This window comes from Micropterus salmoides, unplaced genomic scaffold (genome assembly GCF_014851395.1).
Source record: "Micropterus salmoides isolate LMB-PRFRI ecotype aquatic unplaced genomic scaffold, ASM1485139v1 Ms_hic_scaffold_4, whole genome shotgun sequence".
In the NCBI taxonomy this organism is placed as follows: domain Eukaryota; kingdom Metazoa; phylum Chordata; class Actinopteri; order Centrarchiformes; family Centrarchidae; genus Micropterus; species Micropterus salmoides.
The window spans coordinates 10,165,151-10,189,489 of NW_024043372.1; the positions used below are offsets into that span (position 1 = coordinate 10,165,151).

The 24,339-nt window shown below is 39.4% G+C and overlaps 1 protein-coding gene across 5 annotated transcripts in view; it reads left to right on the forward strand.

Annotated features, from left to right (window-relative positions):
• The window catches only part of LOC119886904 (plasma membrane calcium-transporting ATPase 1-like), a 100,365-nt gene that overhangs the window by 54,358 nt on the left and 21,668 nt on the right, over positions 1-24,339 (forward strand). For 3 of the 5 annotated variants that reach the window (XM_038697886.1, XM_038697882.1, XM_038697883.1), the window contains 13 exons: positions 706-903; positions 1,372-1,629; positions 2,420-2,545; positions 3,926-4,051; positions 7,266-7,301; positions 15,300-15,473; positions 17,115-17,329; positions 17,466-17,708; positions 17,840-18,081; positions 18,205-18,442; positions 21,930-22,109; positions 22,222-22,309; positions 22,594-22,700. In XM_038697886.1, coding sequence (XP_038553814.1) covers positions 706-903; positions 1,372-1,629; positions 2,420-2,545; positions 3,926-4,051; positions 7,266-7,301; positions 15,300-15,473; positions 17,115-17,329; positions 17,466-17,708; positions 17,840-18,081; positions 18,205-18,442; positions 21,930-22,109; positions 22,222-22,309; positions 22,594-22,700 — 2,231 coding nt within the window. The remainder of the gene's footprint in view (positions 1-705; positions 904-1,371; positions 1,630-2,419; positions 2,546-3,925; positions 4,052-7,265; positions 7,302-15,299; positions 15,474-17,114; positions 17,330-17,465; positions 17,709-17,839; positions 18,082-18,204; positions 18,443-21,929; positions 22,110-22,221; positions 22,310-22,593; positions 22,701-24,339) is intronic. The other 2 variants (XM_038697885.1, XM_038697884.1) reach the window with 1 other exon arrangement.

Sequence of the window (24,339 nt, forward strand, 5' to 3'; positions counted from 1 at the left end):
TACTGCAGTCTTTCATGGTAACAAACGTAGGTCATGTTGCACAACTACTGTTTGTAGAAATCTGTCAAAAATCTTGACTTTTCATAACTATAGTGCATCTTCTGCCCTCACTGCATATAGGTGCACAGCTATGCAGCGTGCTAATCACACTTCCTCTATTGTGCAGGAACATCCTTTTTTAACCTGTAGTACCTTCATCCTTCATGCTTCTGTATAACTGCTGCTGCTACATGATGATGTTACGACGTTATGATATCCTGGGACCCATGATAAAAGAATTTAGTGTATCTCAGGGGTAGACGTGATCCCTGAATTCATAAGAGATTAACTGTAAAAAAATACTTCAAAGGGAAACCTTTTGAATTTCAACACTTAAAGTTACAACACACACAGTGCTTAATAAACCAATGATCCAAGTTTTGTAAAAAGTCTGCCTTATTAAGATCATATTTCAGGAGGTCTCTCGAATTTTCCTTATCTTTTTTGAGATGTTATGATTTCATCTATATACTGTACATACAGTATACGTATTGTGTAGCAATTATTTCCTCTTGTCTTTCATTCACACACCTGAAACTCATTTATGTCTTGAGTTTGAATTTGACTTCGACAACCTGAAGAAGGCCCTATTTTTAACCTTTTGTTTATAAAGCAAAGATGCACTTTTTGTACGTGAATATTAATGTCTTGTGTTCATGTCTGCAGGTCTGTCTGGTAACCCCGTTGATTTGGAGAAACGTCACGCGTTGTATGGCCAGAACTTCATCCCCCCCAAGAAGGCTAAGACGTTCCTGCAGCTGGTGTGGGAGGCTCTGCAGGACGTCACGCTTATAATCCTGGAAATCGCTGCCATCATCTCTCTGGGCCTGTCTTTCTACCATCCACCAGGGGGTGACAGTGAAGGTCAGTGCAGTGATAGTCTGAACTGAGTTTACATGCTACAATTAAAATGCACATTGGGTGTTTTTAAGCCGATCCAGTATTTTTAGACAATATATATTTTAATTTGATCAGTCAAGGTTTCAGTATTTCTCCACCAGAATTTCATTACTGAAAACACCTCTTAGACCTTCATGTTGAGGAAATAAAATGGCCCTGTGCAAAGATGCTTATATTAAATTATTAGATAAATATGTTTTTATTCTACAAAATGTAATAATTATCCTAGGATTGAATATACAAAAGAAAACAGAAAAGTAACGTTTACGTCGAAGCATTCTGTTTCGAAACATTGTTGCTAAAACTAGTATTAAAATTAAAATGATTTCAAGCTTTAAGGTTGTACATTTTTAGTTTGACATAGCTGACCTGTTTGGACCTATTTACCTGATGAAAGTGATTCAAATTCAATGTGTCATCGTATTCTCGCAGCATGTGGCCAGGTTGCAGGCGGTGTCGAGGACGAGGGTGAGTCCCAGGCTGGGTGGATCGAGGGTGCCGCTATCCTGTTCTCGGTCATCATTGTGGTCCTGGTGACGGCCTTCAATGATTGGTCTAAGGAGAAGCAGTTCCGCGGGCTGCAAAGTCGCATCGAGCAGGAACAAAAGTTCACTGTCATCCGTAAAGGCCAGGTCATCCAGATCCCTGTGGCTGAGATTGTGGTGGGAGACATTGCTCAGATCAAATACGGTAGGAGACCACAGACACCAGACTGTGATGTTAATAACTGCCTCATTAGTTTAAAGGCAGACTTAAACATGACTGGATGGTTCCTGCTTTTTGTCCTAAGATATTTTTAAGCCTTGAGAGTTTTACTTAAACCCCTCAGGCTCATTCGCTCTAGCTCAGGCACAGAAAATTCACAAAGCGTTTCTTTATGAACCTGTCAAACAGGAAAGGACCTTCCCTGGACTGTTGACACAAAGCTGGAAGTGTACTATTTTTTAAAACATAATTCCTGCATGCTGGCACATTTAGATTTCCCTTCACTGGAACTAAGAACCCTAGACCAAACCAGGGAAAATGGAGCCAGACCAAAAATACACTTAAGTATGTGGACAGGGCTGTCCTATTGGTCATATAGGGTATGGTTGATGGGAAATCTTCCCATACACAGAAAGTGATGCATCATAATTACATGTTTAAGGAGGATGAAAGAAAATATAAATACATGCTAAAAACATTACACCTAAGAATTTTACATGCTCCTTCGTCTTTTTTTTGTTAAACTTTCATCTCAAAGCATCACTGAATGGGTGACTGAGAGTGCTGTCGATTCCTAGGATCTGTTATACTTTAAAATTCCAGTTATTTCTATTTTAGTATTTTACAATAAAATCTGTCCTAGCATTAATAAGAGAGCTAAACAGTATGTGCTCAGCAGTTGGGTTGAAGTGTTTAATGTAATGTTTTGGTGTTCAGCCTTTGTCAGAGCAAATGCATGCAAATGAAATGCACACTATGACCTCTGTGCCTGCAGGAGACCTGCTGCCTGCTGATGGGATCCTGATCCAAGGCAACGACCTGAAGATCGATGAGAGCTCTTTGACAGGAGAGTCCGATCAGGTTCGCAAGTCTCTGGAGAAGGACCCCATGCTGCTGTCCGGTGAGTGCCTGCTCACAGTGCCATGACACTAGTGATATTTACTACACTTAAACAAACACATTTCATTTTGATTCTCATCTGAAAGGAAAATCCTCTGAAGCACAATGTGGAATCAGATCTTGTTTTATAATCAGTGTGCATTATGTCCAAATCAGACCAGACCAGGTGTTAGGACAAATGATCAATCAAATCAATTGATCAAGTGTTATTTGTATAGCACCTTTCATACAGGTTGTGTTGTGCAGTGCAGAGTGCTCTACTGGTAACTGACAACCTAATAATAAGACAGTACAAATATATAGCATCCATGCATATTGCTTGGAGACGCATGGAAAACCATGTTTCAAATAAACGGTAAAGCAATTGCTAATACATTACCAATACATATGGAAAAATATATCAAATCACTTAAACATATTAACACTATGTTTATGTCACTTAGTGCACAAAAAAGAGCAAGGACAAGTCCTGGAGAAACAAACTTTGTGATCAACTTGTCAATTTATTTTGTTTTGTTGTTTGTTCTTTTAAATCACATTAAACGTTAGATTAAATGTAAGAGGAAACATTTTTCTGCTATTACACGATAATCTGTCTGTACCAAAGATGTTGATGGACATTTCAATCTCTAACATAAAAATTTGTAGAGCTAAGTGAAAGAGGCAAAAGTCAACATACATGAAAGGTATTTCGGAAGATTCTTTGTGTTTGTGTCTTCATAATGTAGCCTCTATTTATGACTGGTTTATGAACCAGTCATGGTGCTGAAATATAGGTGACATTCAGACAGGGGAGGTAACTTATAAGCTTTACAGCTTTATTTTTAATCAATCTACTAGCATGTAATTTGTATGGAGAGCGTGATCAGATATTAGATCAGAATCTAATAGCGGGTGTGTCCCATGAAAAGCATGAAATTTGGTTTCTTTCTCTGAGCCTCAGAATCTATAACTAATATGTTTGGAGTATCCTTGTTGACTTTTGTGACATCCAGGCAATTATTTCTAAAATTTATATCTAAAAACACCAACAATTAGTCCCGTGTCATCAGGAGACCCAGCCATATAAAGCTGTGAGTCATCAGCATAGAAAGATATGCGTTGTCTCCTGACGACACCACCAACAGGCTACATACTGTAAGATTTAAAAGTAGTGGCCCAAAGATTGATCCTTGGGGAACTCTACAGGTTTATAATATCAGCAAACTGTAACACCAGTGAAGTAAAACACAAAGTGTGTTTCAAGTCTTTATAATTCTGTGATGCAGCTGAAGAAAATATTATTAGACAGATATAGAAATGATAGTAACACAGTGACAGTTAAATACCAAGTTCCAGTTGTGACTTCTGTTTCTTCTTTTTTTTAAAAATCTTTCCTCAGGGACCCATGTAATGGAAGGATCAGGCCGGATGGTGGTGTCAGCCGTCGGCCTCAACTCTCAGACCGGCATCATCTTTACTCTTCTGGGCGCCAGCGAGAACGAAGAAGAGAAGAAGGTCAAGAAAAGTAAGACACAAGACAAAGCCTGTCACACACGTCTCAAAAGTCACAGCTCATGTTGAAGTGTTGAAGGTCATACGACATGTGTGAAGTGCTGGAAGGGAAGTTCGGCTAGAAAGACGACTATCGCTCTGTCAGCTTCTGAATATTTCTACTCTACTGTTTGAACAGTGCAGATTGGAAATATTTGCACGTTTTTATCAGCTGGTGTTGATTTGAAGTTTCTCTTGTCCTACAAGCCAACTCTGTCAGCAGATAGAGTTCATCCAGTCTGAGCTGATAACAGCAGGGCTGTTTGAAGGGTTTAACTACAATAATTTAACATTAGTGAGCTTCAATCAGATTACAAAGCATCATCAGTGAATAAATGAGACCATGGATGAGTTCACCTGTAGTGATCCACAACTGACATGCAATTTAAGTATCTGACCAAAAGGGATGTGCACAACAGCAAAGTTCACAAGTTTACTTCTATTTTCACAGTTTTCGAAACCCCTCCACAGGTGAGAATGCTGTAGTTGTACCTGGGACCTGTTAGCTTGAGCTGTAGTCTGTTTTGCATGATGATGCTGAGTTGTTGTAAATGTTTAATGTGGCCATTAAATGCATATTTAAGAGCGTTTTACAGAATCAGTTGGAAACATTAAAAAAAGTCAACTGAAATCAAGAGAGTTTTCAAGTAACTCAGAGAATTTGACGTTCCCTATTTTGGTAGCTAGAGCTGATCATTTTTATCAGTTAAAAATGACTGGCAGTTTTTATCAGTGATTTTGTTTTTTCTAGAAAATGAGAAAATGAGAGGCTGCTTTTGTTTACTTCTGCCTAAAATTAAGGACATAAAAAATTTAACATTATTTTAAAGGTTATTCATCCACTGTTATTGTAAATGGAATAATTGCTAGTTGCTAGGTGTAGCAACAGCAATAATTGTTGTAAACAATGAATCATTGTGAGCATTTCAGTCAATGCTTTGCATTTCCACACAGACCTTAAAAAGGACCTTCAGACCTTCCACACAGACCTGTGGACAGACAAAACACGAGTTTGATTGGTCACTTGAATAAACACTTCATCATGGTCTCATTTATTCATGGTAGTTTATGGCCACTGGACTGTGGTATTGATTTGACAGTGATTAATGTTGGTTAAAAATGTGAAACACACCTTCCTCTGTTTACATACTGTTGCTTTTCAAAGTGGAACCCTTCAAAAGCCAAAGTCCAGACAATCCTCCTACTATCACAGAGCAGTTTGAAGAACACCAACAGGCTTCTGCAGTCGGTCTCTATTGCTTATGATTTGCTTGTGATCATGCTAACCCCCTTTTACTCATGTCTTTTTCTTTAGTTTGTTTTTGTCTGATCATTTGTTTTATTGGCTAAAGTTTGAGTTTGTCAGGCATTCATTGTGAACTGGCTGAATGTACCAGCTCAGCAGAGAGAGACGCTGAGGTTTACATTTCGGCATCCAGTCACTGATTTTAAAAACACAAACCAGTAATGAATTCCTAATGAGGAGAACCACAAGAGATTCAAATGAAATTAAAACTGAAAATGAGCAGAAGATGAGGGCATTTAGATTAATTTCATACTGTCTGTACTTCTGCGCTTGTGAGGGCCCTCATTGACAAAATAGATCCCCTAACCGTAAGCCTAATCTATACCTCATTCTAACCATAATCCTAAAACCAAACCTGAACCCTCAAAATACCCTTTAAATAAGTAAGAAATCTTACTGGAAGTAAGGAGTGCCCTCCCTTTTAAAATGGTCCACACCTACCAAGTCTAAAACTTTAATGGGTCCTTACAAATTACAAGCACTGTTGTGTGGCTGCATCAACTCCCTCTACACACAATCTTACAAGCATAGGAGTAAACACAGAGTGCACGCATAAACACATGCTTGCAGAAGTGCACAAGTTCAGTCTCTGTCTTCAATCACAACCCACCAGCTGAATAACAAAGAGGTGTGTGTGTGTGTGTGTGTGTGTGTGTGTGTGTGTGCATTCATGTTGACCTTGCCACACCTCCTTTAACAATAAAAGCGGAGAGCTTCATATTAGGGCAGGAAGTTAATGTCCCTGAGGAGGGAATGCACATGACCTGCATCTGTCAAATATCTGATCAAGATATGACAGCTGACAAGGATCAATAACAGATGTTAAGATTTGCATGTTCATATGCAAACAGCCATGAAGATCAGAGTTCAGCCTGAACAACCTGAACCAGTCCGCACAGTTGACCAGTCAGCACCCTCTTCCCCAAATAATAGTCCAGGTTAGAACCATTGTTAGGAGTTGGGTCAAATAAAATCAAACCTTGACCTCACAAAATTCTATTTATTGGCTGCCTTAACGAGAAAGTGGACAGTAGAGAGAAGACAGGAAATGAAATGAGGGCAATATGGGGAACGACATGCAGCAACGGTCCCCCACCAGACTGGAACTGGGGACGTTGCAATTCATGATTAGCATCCAATAACAAAAACTTGTTAACCCTTCAGACTGACCACCAATAGCATTAGGGAATGTCATTCTTTCTTTTTGCAAGTATTTGGTCATAAACTAAAGTTTTTTTCAAAAAATGTTTGACCTGATGAAAAACCATAATTTCACCAAAGTTATTACAAGTGACTATTGTGATTATGTTGTTTGATCAATCAAGTAAATTAGAGTACAGATTAGATTAAACATTATTGTCAGTGCACAGATGAGGCACCAGTACAATGAAACACAATTTAGCATTAAACTACAAACGGTATTAAGTGCATATAGATAAATGATGAAGATGAAAGAATATTTAAATGAACAATAAAATACACGGTGTACAAAACCAATATACTATATAAACAATAAGGTAGTATGTAAAACTGATTGTGTATGTACACAAAGTATTATGATATATCAAAACAATAAAGTATATTTGTTTAATACATCATTGTTTAACATTCAAGTGAATTTCTCTAAATTTTTATTTTGATCACTGAACTACCAGTAAATTAAGTCTGCTGTCAAACATTGTGGCTGTTGGTTCTCTGCAGAAGGAAGTCGTGCGTCTCTCTACTCTGATTGGTCCATTCCTGCCCACAACACACACACAACACACACACACCTGTGGGTTTCTGTCAGTTTGAACTTTGTGTTCGCCCTCAGTTTGATTTGATCTTATTTTTCCTTTGAGCCATCTTATCAGCATTCCGCCCTCTCTCTCTGTCCGAACAGGTAAAAAACAAGGACCCCCCGAAAATCGCAACAAAGGTAACCCCTCCATTCATCCATCTGTCCCTCTCTGTCCCTCCATCTTCCCTGTTACTCACCCCCTCCTCACCCTCCACCTAGCGGCAGGAGGGGAGTGTCCAGTCCATCTCTCTCTCTCTCTGCTGTATAAAGGGGACGTTCTCTCGCCTTGCTTTACCTGTAAAAGGGTGCAACTCTCAACCTTCAGGTCTTTGACAGCCAATAACAGCGTCCACAATTGTCATACTCACTATCGTATGGTCACAGTGGAATTATATTTGTGCCTTAAACTCTGAGAGCGAGCACAGAAAAGAGTCTGTGCAACCACATGAATTATATTTTGTAGAGAATTTATCACTCAAAGACCAATTTACCAGTTTTAATCATTTGCTTTTGTACTGAGCTAGTTGGCTAACTTTATGATTACTGGCTACACGGCCAAGACATTATAATCATTAATGTAGTTCAAGTAAAAAATTACCTTTAACGTTGCCTCTGAATTTAAAATAGATCACAATCTTAAGAAATTATTATTAAGAATTAATAATATTTGCTGTTCTACATTTAATTTTAAAAGCATGCTATAAGGTGAGTTAGAGCTGAAATGATTTGTCAATTAATCAATAGTCAATTGCTGTGATTGAATTTATCATTAGCTATTTTCATAATAATTTTTTAAGCTAATATTCCAAACTTAATTGGTTTCAGCTCCTCACATGTGAATATTTGCTGGCTTTCTTGGTCAAGGCTTTGGGAAATTGTGATTGACAGTGTCTCTATTTTCTGAAATTTTGTAGAATTAATGATTAATCACCATCAAAATGACTAATTGATAATGAAAATAATCATTAGTTGCAGCCCTGGGCCCACACTCATTGCCAGCACTTGTGTTGCTGAGTTAAAATATTTGAGGCACAGATGAGTTCAGTTTTTTAAAATTATTTTAAAATTATTATAATTCCTTGGCTGTGTAACAGACAACGATCAAGTTAGCCAGCTAGCTTAATTATCAGCTGCTTATCTGGCTGACATTTGCTAGCTAGAACTAGTCTGCAAGTTAATAAAATACACATTAACTTCCGAGCAGAATTTAATAAACCTTTAATAAACAAACAAGATATCCAAATAAAACCATTTAAACTGCTTAGGTTGGGCGAGCCTGCAGGGAGACTGAGAGAGAGCAAATGAGTAAAGTGAAAGTGGTTATCATTGTACCCTATATCCCATCAACTTCAAAACCCTCCGCCCCCCAAGAACCAGACCGTTGGTAAATTTATGTACAGCCAGACATCTATACGAAAATAAATCTATATAAATGCATTCATAGAAATAGGTGTACGTTACACATGGAAAATGGAGGCTACAGAAAAAATAACAAATAAAGAAGGAAGCAAAAACCAAAACCAAACACAATTGGGATTACAAAGTTGTGTTGGTAGCTGCCATGGCATAGAATTTTCTGGTGGACCCTCTAATGGTATGTCAGATTTTTTCTTGGTGGACAAGACACATGACCTTGGAAATGGAGGAAGAGAATCCCTCCATTTGAATAAAATAAGCCTTCTGGCCAACAAGGAGCAAAAGAAGAAGAAGAAGAAGACAACTTTATTAATCCCTCAAGGGGAAATACTCTTTTTTTTTTTTTTAAAGAGGCCACTTATATATCATCATCATATTGCAGACATTAAAGGGAACATTTACTGGGGCTACACCAAACAGAGAAATTAATGGAGATGGGTCTACTGTTTCCCACATATTCTAGAGAAGGTGTCAGAAACATTCATGCCAAAATCTATACAGACATGACCAGAACATACTGTATGTATAAATGCGGCAGGCGCTTGTTTAACTCTATCACATCATGTTGGGTCCAAGTCTGCCTTAATCTTAGATAATCTATCTTTGGACCAGTGAAGATGGTGAACAATTTTCAACTAAATTACAGTGTGTCTAAGGCATATTGAGGAAAATTAAATTCTCTGTATAATTTTGCCAGACTGCCTCTGAGATTGTTTCGTCTAGGTCAGTTTTCCATTTATTTTTGAGAGATTGTTAAGTAATCTAGACATTCAGCTTTTAATTTGTTTTGTATCATCTTTACATCTTGATATTATCTAACACAAAATATATTTATTCAGTCCAAAACAAAGTTTTGTTAGCAAAAATAAAATTATTCTTTGAGTGATAAAAATTTCTGTACAAAATATAATTTCTGTGGCTGCAAAGACTCTTTTTCTGTCCTCAAAATATCCCATTGTGCCCTGAGAATTGAGACACAAGTACAACTCCGTCACGGTCACTCTGTCATGTAGTCTGACCTCTAAGGTGTCCTTCATGGGTGACACTGTTGAAATCAAGCGCTCCCTCAGTGCCTTTGCATATTAAATATTTAATGGGTTTGATGACAGTGTGTTTGTGTTGATGACGTCAGTGCTCCAAACTCGACAAGCCAACCGTCCTCCATGTCCCGTGTGATCATCCAACACATGTCCAACTTCCTTTGCAAGGTGTCACAACACACACACACACACACACACACACACACACACACACACTCCCCTCCTCCCGACCTCCCATGGTTTGAGCATCTGCTGCAGACAGAATGCTTCTTGATGTACACAGAAACACACACACAGTCTTTGTTCTTGGACGATCATCACACTTTAGCACACAGAAATAATTCACAGAGCAGCCGTCATGGATGACCTCTACTAAAAACACATAAAGGACAAAATCTGCAGAAACGCCTTCAGTCGCATGGACTGCTTTGTAGCTTTTAAGTTCTGCGCCCACTGAGAATTCTCTGCAGCTTTATTGAGCTTATTGAGCCTCCTTTAGCTTATAGTTTTGGTTTCACTGCACATTTTACTGTATGGTTTAGTTTCAGCGCTCTCATCAGCCACGATACCACCAGCTGCAGGAAGCCGTTCTCGAACGAGTCTAATGGGATGATGATGCTTCTTTGTGTCTGCTAGATGTAGAAGTAGGCAGCTGTTTGCACTTTATGTGAAAGAATTGTGTATCTGTCAGCTTATAGTGGAGTTCTGCCCCCTAGTGGCCAAAAAAAATCAATTTATGCCCCTTTACACACCACAATGTATGGATACTTTTCTGATACCTTCAAATGCTTCTACTTTGCTGTTTTTTTTCCTATCACTGTGAAGCTACAATCAATGAACATAAACATGTCCTGCAGTTGTTTCACTATAAAAGCCTACTAAGAAAAAGAGACTGTTAGGGTTATTTTCACTGATGAGTAATCTGCCCATCACACTTCTAAAACCTGGAGATGTTCGGTTTTCACTTGAGACAAAAAAGCAGCCAGTCCTTACAAATGAGAAGTTTGGCATATTTTCTTGAAATATGACTTTGAACAATAAATGATTTTTCAGAATAGTGGCCAAATCATTTTCTATAGATGGGCTTGTTGATTGATCTACAAATCATTTTAGTCTTTACAGCTGCTGAAAAGCTTTTAAAGTGAAACATCTGTACAGGACGTTTAATTGACAGCTCAACAGTGTTAGAAAAAATAGAAGAAACATGGAAAACATTTGTGAATGAAAACAGTATTATTGTTAAAAGAGAAAGTGAGAGCAACAGAGTAATTCACTGTTGTTGTGCGATGTCTCATGTCATACTCACCACTCTGCTGCTCTCACTCTCTTTTTTAACACCAGTACTGTTTTCATTCACTCAATCACCTCCACTTTGTTGTCCACTTTGATTTTTTTTTTTTATTAATGTTAAATGATCATCAATGGATCTCAACACTTCCTGCAGATGTTGCACATTAAAAGCCTAACTGGAATTTAGGGGTCTGTTGGAAGGCTTTTAATGTGAAAAATCTGTGCAGGAATTGTTGAGTTTTGTTGACAGTGGAAAAAATGAAGGCCTCATTGTATTTGGGAATTTGTGGAGGATTTAAAATGCTACATGTTCAGTTTTCCTATCACACATTTCAACACATGTATTATATTCTGATGATTGTGACTTTCTGTTGACACTGTTGATAAAAAACAAGTGATTCAAACAGTGCAGTGATGTTTTTTGGCTGAAGCGAGGCTGTCAGTGTGTGTGGGAGTTGCACCCTTGCAGTATTATGGGCTGTGGGCTGTCGTCTGTTCTGTTTGTGTTCCTTTTCTTTTTGCCTTTGATTCCTCTCATTTCTCTCACTGTTGCCTCCTTGCAGGGTGTTGCTCAGGACTTCATGTTGTCTTGTAATCACTGTTTGACTCTCTCCCTCTGTTATTTTTTTATGTCTTGCTGAAGTCTCCTGCAGCCTCCACAGCTCTGCAGCCTCCTCTACCTCCTCCTGTCTCTCTCTGTCGTGGTTCTGCATCGCTGTCGTTTTTCGTTTTTTTGGGGTGATCCTTTCAGTTCGTCTTCTGTTTGTTGACTTGCTTTCTTTTTGATTGTCAGACACCCCCTCCCCTCTGCCCGCCGTGCGCTCTCCCATGGTTCAGTGCTGCGCCTGTTTACAGTTCTGTGGTTGGTCAGTGGGTCTCAGTCCTGTTCATGTGAAGCTGTGTCGGTTAGTTCTATGTTGTGGCTTGTCTTCAGAGTGGACCATGTACATAAAGCTCCACGGCTTCCTGGTTTGACACTGACTCATCCCCACACTCAGAATGTCTAAATGTCATGTTGAGGTCACGCTGTCATGAAATGACTTCCCTTTTAGCAAAATTCTGTGTGTGAAGTTCTCATTATGAACCTGATGGAACTCAGAGTGAGGCAGGGATGATGACAGTAAAGGAGTTTTAGGACTAAAGTATCCAAAAAACCACATTACTACGTGCTGGTTTTGTCTCAAATCCCCAAGCTCACTGTGGATGTTTGAACAGTGAAGTGGGAGGAAATGTTGGTCATCTTAGTAGATTTCTTTTTAGTGACATTGAGCCCCATGCAAGAACGTTTTTGTATTCTAACACATTCTCACTCCTGAAAAACCAAATATGCAATGTCCGGTAAAGTTAGCAACAATAAATATGCAACGTCCAGTTACACTTTCAAAATAAAATGCTAGCATTTCGAAACATTGCCTTTTTGAAACAGCACGTTATTAAAGTTGTGAAACAATGCAGTTTGGTTAGGTTTAGGCACAAAAACTACTTGGTTAGGTTTAGGCAACATAACTACTTGGTTAAGGTTAGGAAAAGATCATGGTTTGGGTTAAAATAACTACGTACCTCAGTTAACACGTAAGTTAACTTATGTCACTTTCGTAGCTTACGCAATTTATGTATCTTAACTTAAATAAAAATATTTAATGTTGACTTTTTGTTTCACACAGGACATGAACACCACTCTCCTGGTTCAAGTTCCGTATTCATATCCAAAATCTGTCTTAGATCTGTCTAATATTTATTTATTTATTTGTATGAGTGTGAACGAGCAAGTGTACAAACATCCCTTGTTGGAAATCGCTTGTTTTAACTTGATGGATAACCCCTGATCGTGAGGAGGTGTACGTTTCTGAGATTTGGTCATTAGCATAATCAGTGCAAATTACTGCATAAAAGGTGACCTTTTATCTCCTGTTACTGTCAGGAATCAGCAAAGGCCAAAATACTTCACAACTTGTCATTGCAACGTAGCGAGAAAAAAATCACTGGAAAGCTTGTCACACTACACAGCTGGGAATTACGTCTTAAATGTCAGTTTACAATGCATTAGCACCTCTATAATAGCTTTGTTTCTGTCAGAGAGGTGTTAATTAAATTATATGCTTTAGCATCAAGGTTGTAGTTAGTTGTGTTTTTGTGTTGGACTACATTATATTGAGAGGTGTTTCTATTATTCTGCCCCTCTCATGTATATAATATTGATAAATAGGGAGGACACAAAATTAGAAACACCTCTGAATATAATCTGTTACAACAGCACAACACTACCTTTAACTATGACCTCTGTGCTGATCACCTGTGCAATACCCATGCTGTCTGATCAGCATCTTCATATGCCACACCTGTGAGGTGGATGGATTATCTCGGCAAAGGAGAAGTGCTCACTAACACAGATTTTTACAGATTTGTGAACAATTTTTGAGAGAAATAGGCCTTTTGTGTACATAGAGAAAGTCTTAGATCTTTGAGTTCAGCTCATGACGAATTGGGTCAAAAACAAAAGTGTTGCATTTATAATTTTGTTCAGTGTAAGAATAGGCATACTCACTAACCTGGAAAATATAGCTACACATACAATATGTCATGTTCGTCTTAATACCTACGCCCGGTAAGCCTCACAGCGTCCCCACCTTCACACTATCTTACAAACAAATGCGCAAAACAACAAAATGATCTTCCTCCACATCTGTCTGTACATAATTCATACGAAAGGCTAAATGTTGGTCCTGCATAAGGACCAATCAGTCAATATGGTTAAACACCATTCATTTTCAACTCACTGCTGAAAAACTTATTGAAGAAACGGCACAAAAGAGGATTGTATGGTTTCCACTCCCAAACACTACAGATTCCAATGCTCTTATTATTATTATTATTATTATTATTATTATTATTACTGACTTTTTTGCTTTTGGCTGCTTCCAAAAGGCTTTGTTACTTGACACCTCAGTGGGTAATAAAAACAGGACAATAGAAACAGGTTCTCCAACAGACATTTGCATCTTCACTTTTGACTTGTGTTTGAATGTCATTAAAATTCTGTGGCAGCGTTTTGCAGCGAACACCTGAAGTTTCTCATGTATTTTTTTTAAAATTCTTATTGGTCATCCAGGAATCTAAACCTGCTTTATGTCCATGATCTGTTGGTATTGTTGGTTCCAGAAGTGATGTTGACATTGTTACCAGCAGAGACGTTTGAGTATTTGTGTATTAATTCAATGACTCTATGAGAACGTTTCCAGTATTTAATGTTAATTACAACGAGGAATTGTCGGGATTTCGAGATAAAATCATCCCGGTTTCAGTCAGCGTTGTCAGCTCAGTTGTGCACGAGGACGAACAGCACATCAAAACTGTCAGATTAGTGCAGATCTGTTCTTTTTCCATTCATCACCTGCTCACATTTCTTTGGTATATATGATAAACAACAGTGGATGGGGGGAGCGCAGCTGAATTCAGTGTGAGCTTTTCAGCAGAGATCAAACAGATTAAAAAGCTCCACTTACAGTACTACAGTCCAAACAGGATCCGGGCTGATGAAGTGAAACGCAAATACACAGTTTGTTTATGCAAATGAGGAGCCGCCGAGCAGGACGTGAAACCAGACGCCATGTCAGACTTCAGAACTTGTTCCAAACTCTGAGCTCTGATGTTAAATAAACACAGTGATGTGTGTGTGTGTGTGTGTGTGTGAGATTGACAGCCCCCAGTTAAATCCTCTCTGTTGTATCTGCTGTTTTCTGTTCTGTCTGCTGCTCTTCATTATGAACTGCTGCTCCCAACTCGTATGTGACACTCTGAAAGCTACCTGGACCTTTCCATGAATGCTCTGTGATCATAAATTGATGAAATGCTACTTTCAGCCAAAGGGTCAACATGTTAATATTAAAGAGTCAGAGGTCTTTTTTGATCTCTGAGAAAACTCGTCCGGTCGTTTTCAGCTTTCCCTCTGACTGAATCTGTAACGTTTTTTCTGCTTCTCTACCCTTCATCCCCAAATCACTCCTGAATCCTGCTCCTTCCTTCTTTTTGTTTTGTTTTGTAATTTATTATTTATTGATTTAATTCATTCACCTTTTGTCGACCCGTCCTGCCTTCCTTCATCCTCTGCTCCCAACCAACTTTCCTCTCTTCCATCTTCATTCCTTACAATACAACCTTCTGCCTTCTCCCATCATTACTGTGTCCCCTACCTGCCTCTCTCCCTCTTACATCTTCACCTCTTTATCACAAACCTTTTCCTGACCTCTCCTAAACCTCTTCACCCTCATCTCTCTTTACTCTCCGCCCTGGTCCCACCTTCCCTCTCCTCACCCATTGGCCCCTTAAAACCTGCCTCCTCCTCCATTTACCCCACAACCACCACTTTACCCCCCTCACCCTCACCCCCCAGCCAAAACCCAGGATGGCATTGCCCTGGAGATTCAGCCGCTGAAGAGCGATGAGGCTGCCGAGTCGGAGGAGAAAGAAGAGGTCAAACCAGTGAAGAAGGTCAACGTGACTAAGAAGGAGAAGTCTGTGCTGCAGGGCAAACTGACCAGACTGGCTGTACAGATTGGCAAGGCTGGTAAGGAGCGCGCACACGCACGCACACGCACACGCACGCGCACACACACACACGCACGCGCACACACACACACACACACACACACACACACACACACACACACACACACACACACACACACACACACACACACCATATCAGTTTCATTCTGTTTGTCCAGTACATAGGTCCAGAACAAATAGCTAGCCTAGCTTAGCACAAAGACTGGAAGCAGGGGGAAACTGCTGGCCTAGCTCCATCAAAAGTGAATAAAGCCACCATCCAACAACTCCAGGTCCAGTCAGATCAATTTATTTATGGAACACATTACAATCAACATGTATTAACCAAAATGTTTTATAAAAATAAATGAGTAAACTAGTGGTATTTTAATAATTAAGGGGACTCAGTTAACACACTTATAAAAAGACTGGTCTTAAGACAGTATTTAAACAGGAAGTACACTAAAATTCTGACAGGACCCTCCCCTTTAGCTTATCTAAACAACTCTACAGAGCTAGGAGCTCTGTTAAGCTCTATACTTGAGCACTGCGGTTCTTTAAACTAAATGCTAACATGCACACAGTGACAATGCTAACATGCTGATGTTGATGACTTTTGCAAAGTCATTGTAACGCGCCTTTATTAATCTGCTTTCATACTGAGGACCTGTTTATGCTTAAGGATTAATTGGTGGTAGCTCGTTAGCTAACAAGATACAACATGACATCAAACCGCTTTAGAGCTTGTGGATTTATTTTTCGGTGGAAGACAAAGAACAATAAGATTTCTAGAAATATGGGACTTCCATTTAATAGCACACAAAGTGATCAGACAGAGCAGGGACTGAGAGGCTGAAGGTCACAATGCACTCAGTTTTATTGGATAGATGTTTTAATATGGAACATGATTCATCCCAGAATTGAAGAAGGTATTTTGTGTGTCATTTCAATTGACCTTAATACACTGAGGGGCTTTCAGGACAGAGTGGAGGGTGGGGCACCAGCAAAAAACTAGCTTCAGTAATAAACTGCCCCTCATTACTGGACAGAAATAGAATTTGGGCCAAACCCCTTTTGAGAGGAAGTGACTGACAGGAGCGGTGAGGCAGAAAAACAAAAGTGTTGGATTAGTTGTCTGACTTGCTGTTTTGTTAAGTGCAGAGGCTTCCTTCACTGTTTTGCCAAAATAATAACCAATAATACGTTTTTGCTTTTATTTGATAATTGATTAAGACAGACAGAAAATATGGAGAAAGAGCTAGAGGGTCCCCGGTCCGAATCCAAACCTGGGACTTGTGATTATATAGTACGTGTCTGCAAACTGCATGAAACAACCAAAATCACATTAGTACAATCCTTACTCTGTGTTCTCTGAATTACAAATTTTCAAAAATATGTGTTGTCGTTGCTTTGTAGCAAACTTTCACGAGTTATTGGGCATCAGATTGTCCCTGAACGCACCACGATATGTTTTAAAATCATATCAAATAATATGGGGAAAAAACAAGCTAATAACTGTAATGACATTTTACAGTATGTAATTCATATTTCATGCTGTAATAAAACATGTGGCGACCAGTGGCCTCTACATATAGAACTAACTTGATATGATTAGGAAGTGTTGTGTTTAAACTCAGCTCATTCTGCTCACTCTAACCAGGTCTGATCATGTCGGCTGTGACCGTCATCATCCTCATCCTCTACTTTGTGATCGACAATTTCGCGGTCCAGGGTCGGTCCTGGCTGGCAGAATGCACCCCCATCTACATTCAGTACTTTGTCAAGTTCTTCATCATTGGTGTGACAGTGCTGGTGGTGGCTGTTCCTGAGGGGCTGCCGCTTGCCGTCACCATCTCTCTGGCCTACTCCGTCAAGGTAAGCAGGATGGGGAAGCAAAGGGGATTGTAGGAATTGTTAGATGAATGGATTTTTATTTTTATTTCCTCACAGAATCATGCTATGCTCACTATGTCTGAAACCTCAGCCTCTGATCGTGTCCTTGATATTTTAGAAAATGATGAAGGACAACAACCTGGTGCGTCACCTGGACGCCTGTGAGACCATGGGCAACGCCACAGCCATCTGCTCGGACAAGACTGGCACGCTTACGATGAACCGCATGAAGGTGGTGCAGGCGTACATTGGTGACAAGCACTACAAAACCGTCCCTGAACCCGACGCCATTAAACCAGAGACTCTGGAAATGATGGTCAACAGTATCTCCATCAACTCGGCGTACACCACCAAGATCCTGGTGAGACCTTCATCTGACCACAACACTAACATGAACCTAACTTATCTTTCCCTTAACCCTAAAACCCTGCCTAAAAACAGCTCTTTGAAGTCGTGAGGACTGGACAAAATGTCCCATTTTTCCCTTCCCAGCCTCCAGAGAAAGAAGGTGGCCTGCCCCGCCACGTGGGCAACAAGACTGAGTGTGCTCTGCTGGGCCTGGTGCTGGACCTGAAGAGGGACTACCAGCCAATCAGAGAGGAGGTCCCCGAAGAGAAACTGTACAAGGTTTACACCTTTAACTCATCCCGCAAGTCCATGAGCACGGTGCTGAAGAACCCTGATGGAGGCTTCCGCATGTACAGCAAAGGAGCGTCAGAGATCGTCCTGAGAAAGTAGGAAATGTTCATCTGCCTGAGAGAAGAGGGATGGATGATGCATGGATGGATGGATGGCATTTCTCACCCTACCTAATGTTGCCCCTTCTCCTCCTCCTCTGTCTCTCTCTCCTCTCCCAGATGCTCTCGTATCTTGGACGCCCAGGGTCAGCCTCGGATCTTCAAGCCAAAGGACCGTGACGAAATGGTGCGTAAGGTGATTGAGCCAATGGCGTGTGACGGGCTGAGGACCATCTGCGTGGCTTACAGGGACTTTCCCGCCGAGGCTGGAGAGCCGGAATGGGACAATGAGAATGACATCCTGAACGAGCTCACCTGCATTGTTGTGGTCGGCATCGAGGACCCCGTCAGACCTGAGGTACACAGCACATTTAATCCTGCCCACACAGATATCAGCCTAACAACATTTCCTGTTGTTAACACCCGATGCTGAGTTATGTTCATGGCTGGAAATTAGGCTTGTTAATGATTAATAATAAATCACCGTTAAAAATGTGATCTTCCAACAGTGTTGAATGTCATCGGTTAAAGTGTGATGAAAAGCCATCTACTGCCTCTCAGATATCTCTGTTCCTCTTTCTGTCTTTTGTGTGTCTTTGTGTCTGGACACTATGAATCATACAAATGGAGATAGTTGTGCACACTTTCAGTCTTTTCTCACATACATTTAACAGAAGTGGTTGTGTGTTTGTAATGTGATGAACTGCTGTAAGAGCCTACAGCTTCTGTTACCTATAGTAATCGTCTTTGTTCATGTCAGACTTCAGTTTTATTATATATATATTTATATATATATATATATATATATATATATATATATATATATATATATATATATATATATATATATATATATATATATATATATATATATATATATATATATATATATATATATATATACACACTAGATATAACAATTGCAGTAATTTGAAATGTCCTATATTCACTGTAGGCTGAAGTAACTGAATTTCAGTTTATTCCTGAACATAAGAGAAGAACATAGAGCGGAAATCTATAAGTACAACTTAACTGATTTGGCAGGCTGCTAATAAAGTATTTGTTGTAATAAGGAGAAATGTTAGGGCAAAATATTTAATAGTCGAGATAAATGAACTGTTTTTTTCCCTAACATAAAGACTGAGGTGAGTCCTAGTCAGGTGTGCAGAGTCTGGATGTTCTGAAGAGTTAAATGAAGCCTGTAATGAAGCTCAGAAAGCATCAGTGCTGCCTGCTGCTTTAATGTCAGAGCACAAAGATCACAGACAGGATGGAAATAACTGGAGAGCAGCAGGAGTCATTCAGCAGCACAGCATTTATTTCTACTCGACCTGTGATGTGATGGACACAAGACTCTTCTCAATATTTCAGCTCTAAGGCTCAAAATTATTCTTAAACATGAAACGCGTGTGTGCATGTAACTGTGACCTGATGGCGTGTAGTCTGCACTCATACTGTCACTGTATAAGGGACTAATTCCACCATCAAGAGCAGAGCCCTTGTATAGACTCTTGTAATTAATGATACGGTCAGTTCCTTGACTGCAAAACACACTGGCGCCATTTTGACGACACACATCAGTTAGTCAGTAAAGCTGCCCGAACCAGCCCTGTAAAGTGCCAAACTAGCTAATTAACATGTGCTCTCAGTGGCTGAAAACTCTTGACGCCAACTTGTTTTAAAACAAGAACTTGGTAAAAGGATCTTAAATATGCACATGATGGCTGTAATCACAATACTGTGCTACCAGAAGCTATAGCCAATAGGTTCTGTGTAAAAAGTTAGCACCTTCGCCAGTTCTTAATGGAAATAGCCATGGAAATAAATGAACAGATTTGTTCTTGAACTGCAATGCAGAGTTGGTCAGCCTTAGTATTGCAGTAAAGTGCTATTAATGCTAACGTAACCCAGTTTTAACTAATGTGCTTTACTTTTACAAGAGAAAGGGCATTTAAAATGAGGACTAACTGATGTGTTTGATGAACGTAATGCTGTCATAGCTAACGTTAGCTGGAGTCACTGGAGTGTCAACTTGCCCAAATTCAATAAAGATCAGGACAGAGTCACTAACATTAGCCTAAACTCTGATAAAGGAGCATCCAGGACCAGCTCCCACAACCTGTAACCCCACAAATAATGTAGCTACATAATGATAATGATACCTTTTTCTCTGTGGAAGTAATGCTATTGCTGTAGGTTGTAAGCAAGTTAGCCAGACTTGCTAACATTAACATCTTATGAAATATAATCCATTACTTAAACTTTTGGTCCTGTTTTTTTTTAGCTTTTGGAAATATGATTTAAAAGTATGGAAGCCCATTTCCACCACTGTAAAAAACTGTAAGTCATTATTAGAAACCTTCTCCAAATAATGAAAAACCTTCTTAAAATATTTACATAGTATCTCAAAATAATGACTTCTTATCTCAAAATAATGAGAAACCTTCTCAAAATATTGACTTAGTATCTCAAGAAAATTAGTAATTATCTCAATATAATTACTTGAGATTACTAAGAGATACTAAGTCAATATTTTGAGATACTAACTCATTATTTTGGTACTATAAGTCATTATTTTAAATGCTATGTCATTATTTTGAGAAAGTTTCTCATAGAGAGCCTAAGTCCCTCCCCTTCCGGTGGACCACCATGGGACCTTACTTAAGAAAAAATATGTACGGTAGTCAATGGCAAGAGATAACAAATTTTTTTAACCCAGTTTGAATTGTGCTCTGAATTACACCTACGATGTATGTCAATTTAAAATATACATTTAAAAGTCAAGAAAGTTGCTGTTTGATGTAAAACTGTTGGAAGTGTAAGTTTGTGAAATTACATAACTACAAAGAATACAAACCCAAACGTTGCGTTTGTGACGCAGTAACTTTTTCTCTCAATGACTGAAGCTAATATTACTGAAGCTTCGGTTTTCACACAAAACGACATGTAACTTTACTGTTTTACGACAAACTGCAAATTTCATGACGGACAAAGTTATCTTTTAAATTGACAAACATCATATGTGTAATTCAGGGCACAGTTCAAACAGGATCATAAAAATAAGTTGTCTCTTTTCCCAAAATAATGTCCCATTGGCCAAAAGCGGAAGCGAGTGACTTAGGCTCTCTATTATGAATTACAGGATCTTTTTTTTCTCAACACGGTGCAGAAATGGGCTTCCTTAGAAAAGATACCCCCCTCCAATGTCTTTGTATACAGAATATATCTGTTACTACAGCCCCATGAACACCATTTCAACATGTGGAGACTTCTAAAGACTGACAATCCAACTCCTTCACTCCGGTCAAGGCTCCTCTCTGCATGAATCAAAGAGATGATGCATGTGTGTGTAAGCAAACATAGACCTCCTGTTGGTCTCTGTCAAATGCCAGTTGAGCCACCTGTTGAGCAGGGGAAGAACCCGTCAGCTGACCATTATGTCATCATGGACTCCTCACAGTGGTCCGTCTATATCTCTTTGCATATTATCTGAGATGAATGAGGTCTCAGTTGGGATAAAGAACAGCAAGAATGGAATTTCAACTAGAGCCTGCTTATGCTGTTGCATGATCAGTTTAGTCTCGCAAGTTGGCGTCCGGAGATGTGATTCTGGGTCTGATTTACGACGCATCACCTCAGCAAAAAAAATTAACCCAACCAAGAAACTCCCCCCTCAGACTGTTTCTCACTTGTTTTGTAAATGAATGAGCTTCCTTTAGGCTCCAGTCATGGACTTTTATCATCTTTAAACTGATGGTTAGATCAGGAAAAGGAGCTGGCAAGTTTCTCTGACATCTGTGCTCATCTTTCAGGTTTAATGATGTTTCTGTTTCCACTCTTAACAGGTACCTGAAGCTATTGCTAAGTGCCAGCGTGCAGGCATCACTGTACGCATGGTCACTGGAGACAACATCAACACGGCCCGCGCCATCGCAACCAAGTGTGGCATCCTTCTGCCTGGGGAGGACTTCCTGTGTCTGGAGGGCAAGGAGTTCAACCAGCAGATCAGAAACGACAACGGAGAGGTAAGATCGTTCCCCATAATGAGTGTAATTTGTTAACATAAGTATTATTAAAGAAGTATTTTTCCTTCAGTTGTGACAAAAGAATCTGATCATTCATGTTTTACATTTTCAGGTTGAGCAAGAGCGTCTGGACAAAGTTTGGCCTAAACTGCGCGTTCTGGCTCGTTCTTCGCCGACAGACAAACACACTCTGGTCAAAGGTGGGTTCATTCCTACAGGGATTCAGTAAAATATGACGATGAATATGATATATATTGTATATTCTTCAGTACATTTTAGCACTGCTTTCACGTTTATTTGTCCTTGTGAACAAGGTGAGATAAGTGTGGTTTTAAGCCTACAGTAGATAGTTGTTACATGTATTTAAAGCTCTGACAGAAGAAGGGAATTCATTTGTCCTTCCTGTCTTTTCTGACATGTTCATACACTGAAATAGACTCTATTTATATAACAGAGAATTGTGTTTTTTGTTCCACTTGATCAGGCATCATTGACAGCACGGTGGGTGAAACTCGACAGGTGGTGGCAGTGACAGGAGATGGTACCAACGACGGCCCAGCCCTCAAGAAAGCTGATGTTGGCTTTGCCATGGTAACCGCTTTTTTTCTGTCGTCTTTGCTGCACCGCTCTTCACTGCTTCACTCGTCTGCTGCTCCAGTTTGCTCTGCATCATTACCAAAAGGGAAAAAAAAACAACTTTGAGTTAATTACATTTCTAATGCAGCCATGAAATGGGCATTTTCTCTAAACGTCAGCCACAGTGACTTTTGAGTTTAATCCCATGGATTCATTAAGATAGCTGTGAAATAGAATAATAAATCAATAAATGTTGAGCTTGGATGCCTCAGTTCATCAGCACAGTGGGATCTCACTCTGCCATGTTACTACGCCTTTTCTCCAAAGACCACCAACGGACAGAGAGAGACAACATGGATACTGGTTCTGTCTTATATACAATAAATAATATCAGTCTTACATCCTGGTCAAAAATAATTAACCATTCATTTAGTTAGCAATATCCTCATTCCTGATCTCAGTCCTTTAAACGACTACGTCAATGAGTTTGCAAGTTTGATCCTATTAAGTCAAATACTTTATACTTTACATCACTACTAACTACTGTGTAATCCACCACAGTGAACATCATGCATTCATTTTTTTAAAAGTTACATTAAAGATGTTGATAATGCTTTTTTTTATGCCATACAGAATTTAATATGGAACCAATGGCTGCCTGGAAGTTAAAGGAAAAATACATCTGATCATCTAAAACTACACAGTATGCATTGGTCAGCAAACAAATTAAACATTGTTTTGTAGTCAAGGAAGTAAAACTTGCAAACACACTGGTTTTGGCCCGTTTATATTATGATTATCTGCTGAGAATCTGATATTTATGATTTAATTAGTAACATATCTGAACACCAAGCTGACAATCAGTGCAGTTTACATCTTTGGCAGCTGAAAAACCAAAAAGGAAATAAAGCCCATGTTTTCTAATGTTTTCTATAGTGTCCTATAGTATCACTTCATGTAAATGCAGAACAGTGTTGGCATTTAATAAGACCTTGTCAGTCCCCACAAGGATAAACGAAGCAGAGATTTATTGAGTGACGATAATAACTTCAGTCCCGCGGAACAGCGGACGATCTGCCCAGTCGTGTTTACATGCCTAATTATACCATTGGTGAGAGCCCAACATAGTCTGAAAATAATAACACATGACATGCCAAGCTAAGACATGTAGTGACTGTGATTAAGCCTGTAAATAAGGGGTTAGTGGGTTCTGATGTGGGTTGTGTACCAACAGCAGCACTGAAAAATACTGCTGACATACAGACAAAGAGTGATTGAAACCTGACAGCTCTGCTCACTGTCAGTTTGTCACCAATGAATGTTTCAGCTGCTGCTGATTATTTGTTCATTAGATCAGAACAGATTCACATTGAGGCGTTTCTCCCATCATCAAAGAGTTACACTGAACAAATATATTTGTTATAGCCGATACTGATCCATTAAAAACACAGTACAGGGCCTGTGAATGAGCTCAGTAACATCAGCTGCCTCCAGTGTGTGTTGCTGTGACCTTTATTTACTATGGAAAGTCATCTGAACACCAGTGTCCCCTGCAGGCTGCTGAGCAGCTGCTGTGCTGTCAAACAGCACTCTGTCAGTAGTTATTGTTCCTAAATGCATCAGAGGCAGTCTGGGGATTTTAACCAGTGACCTT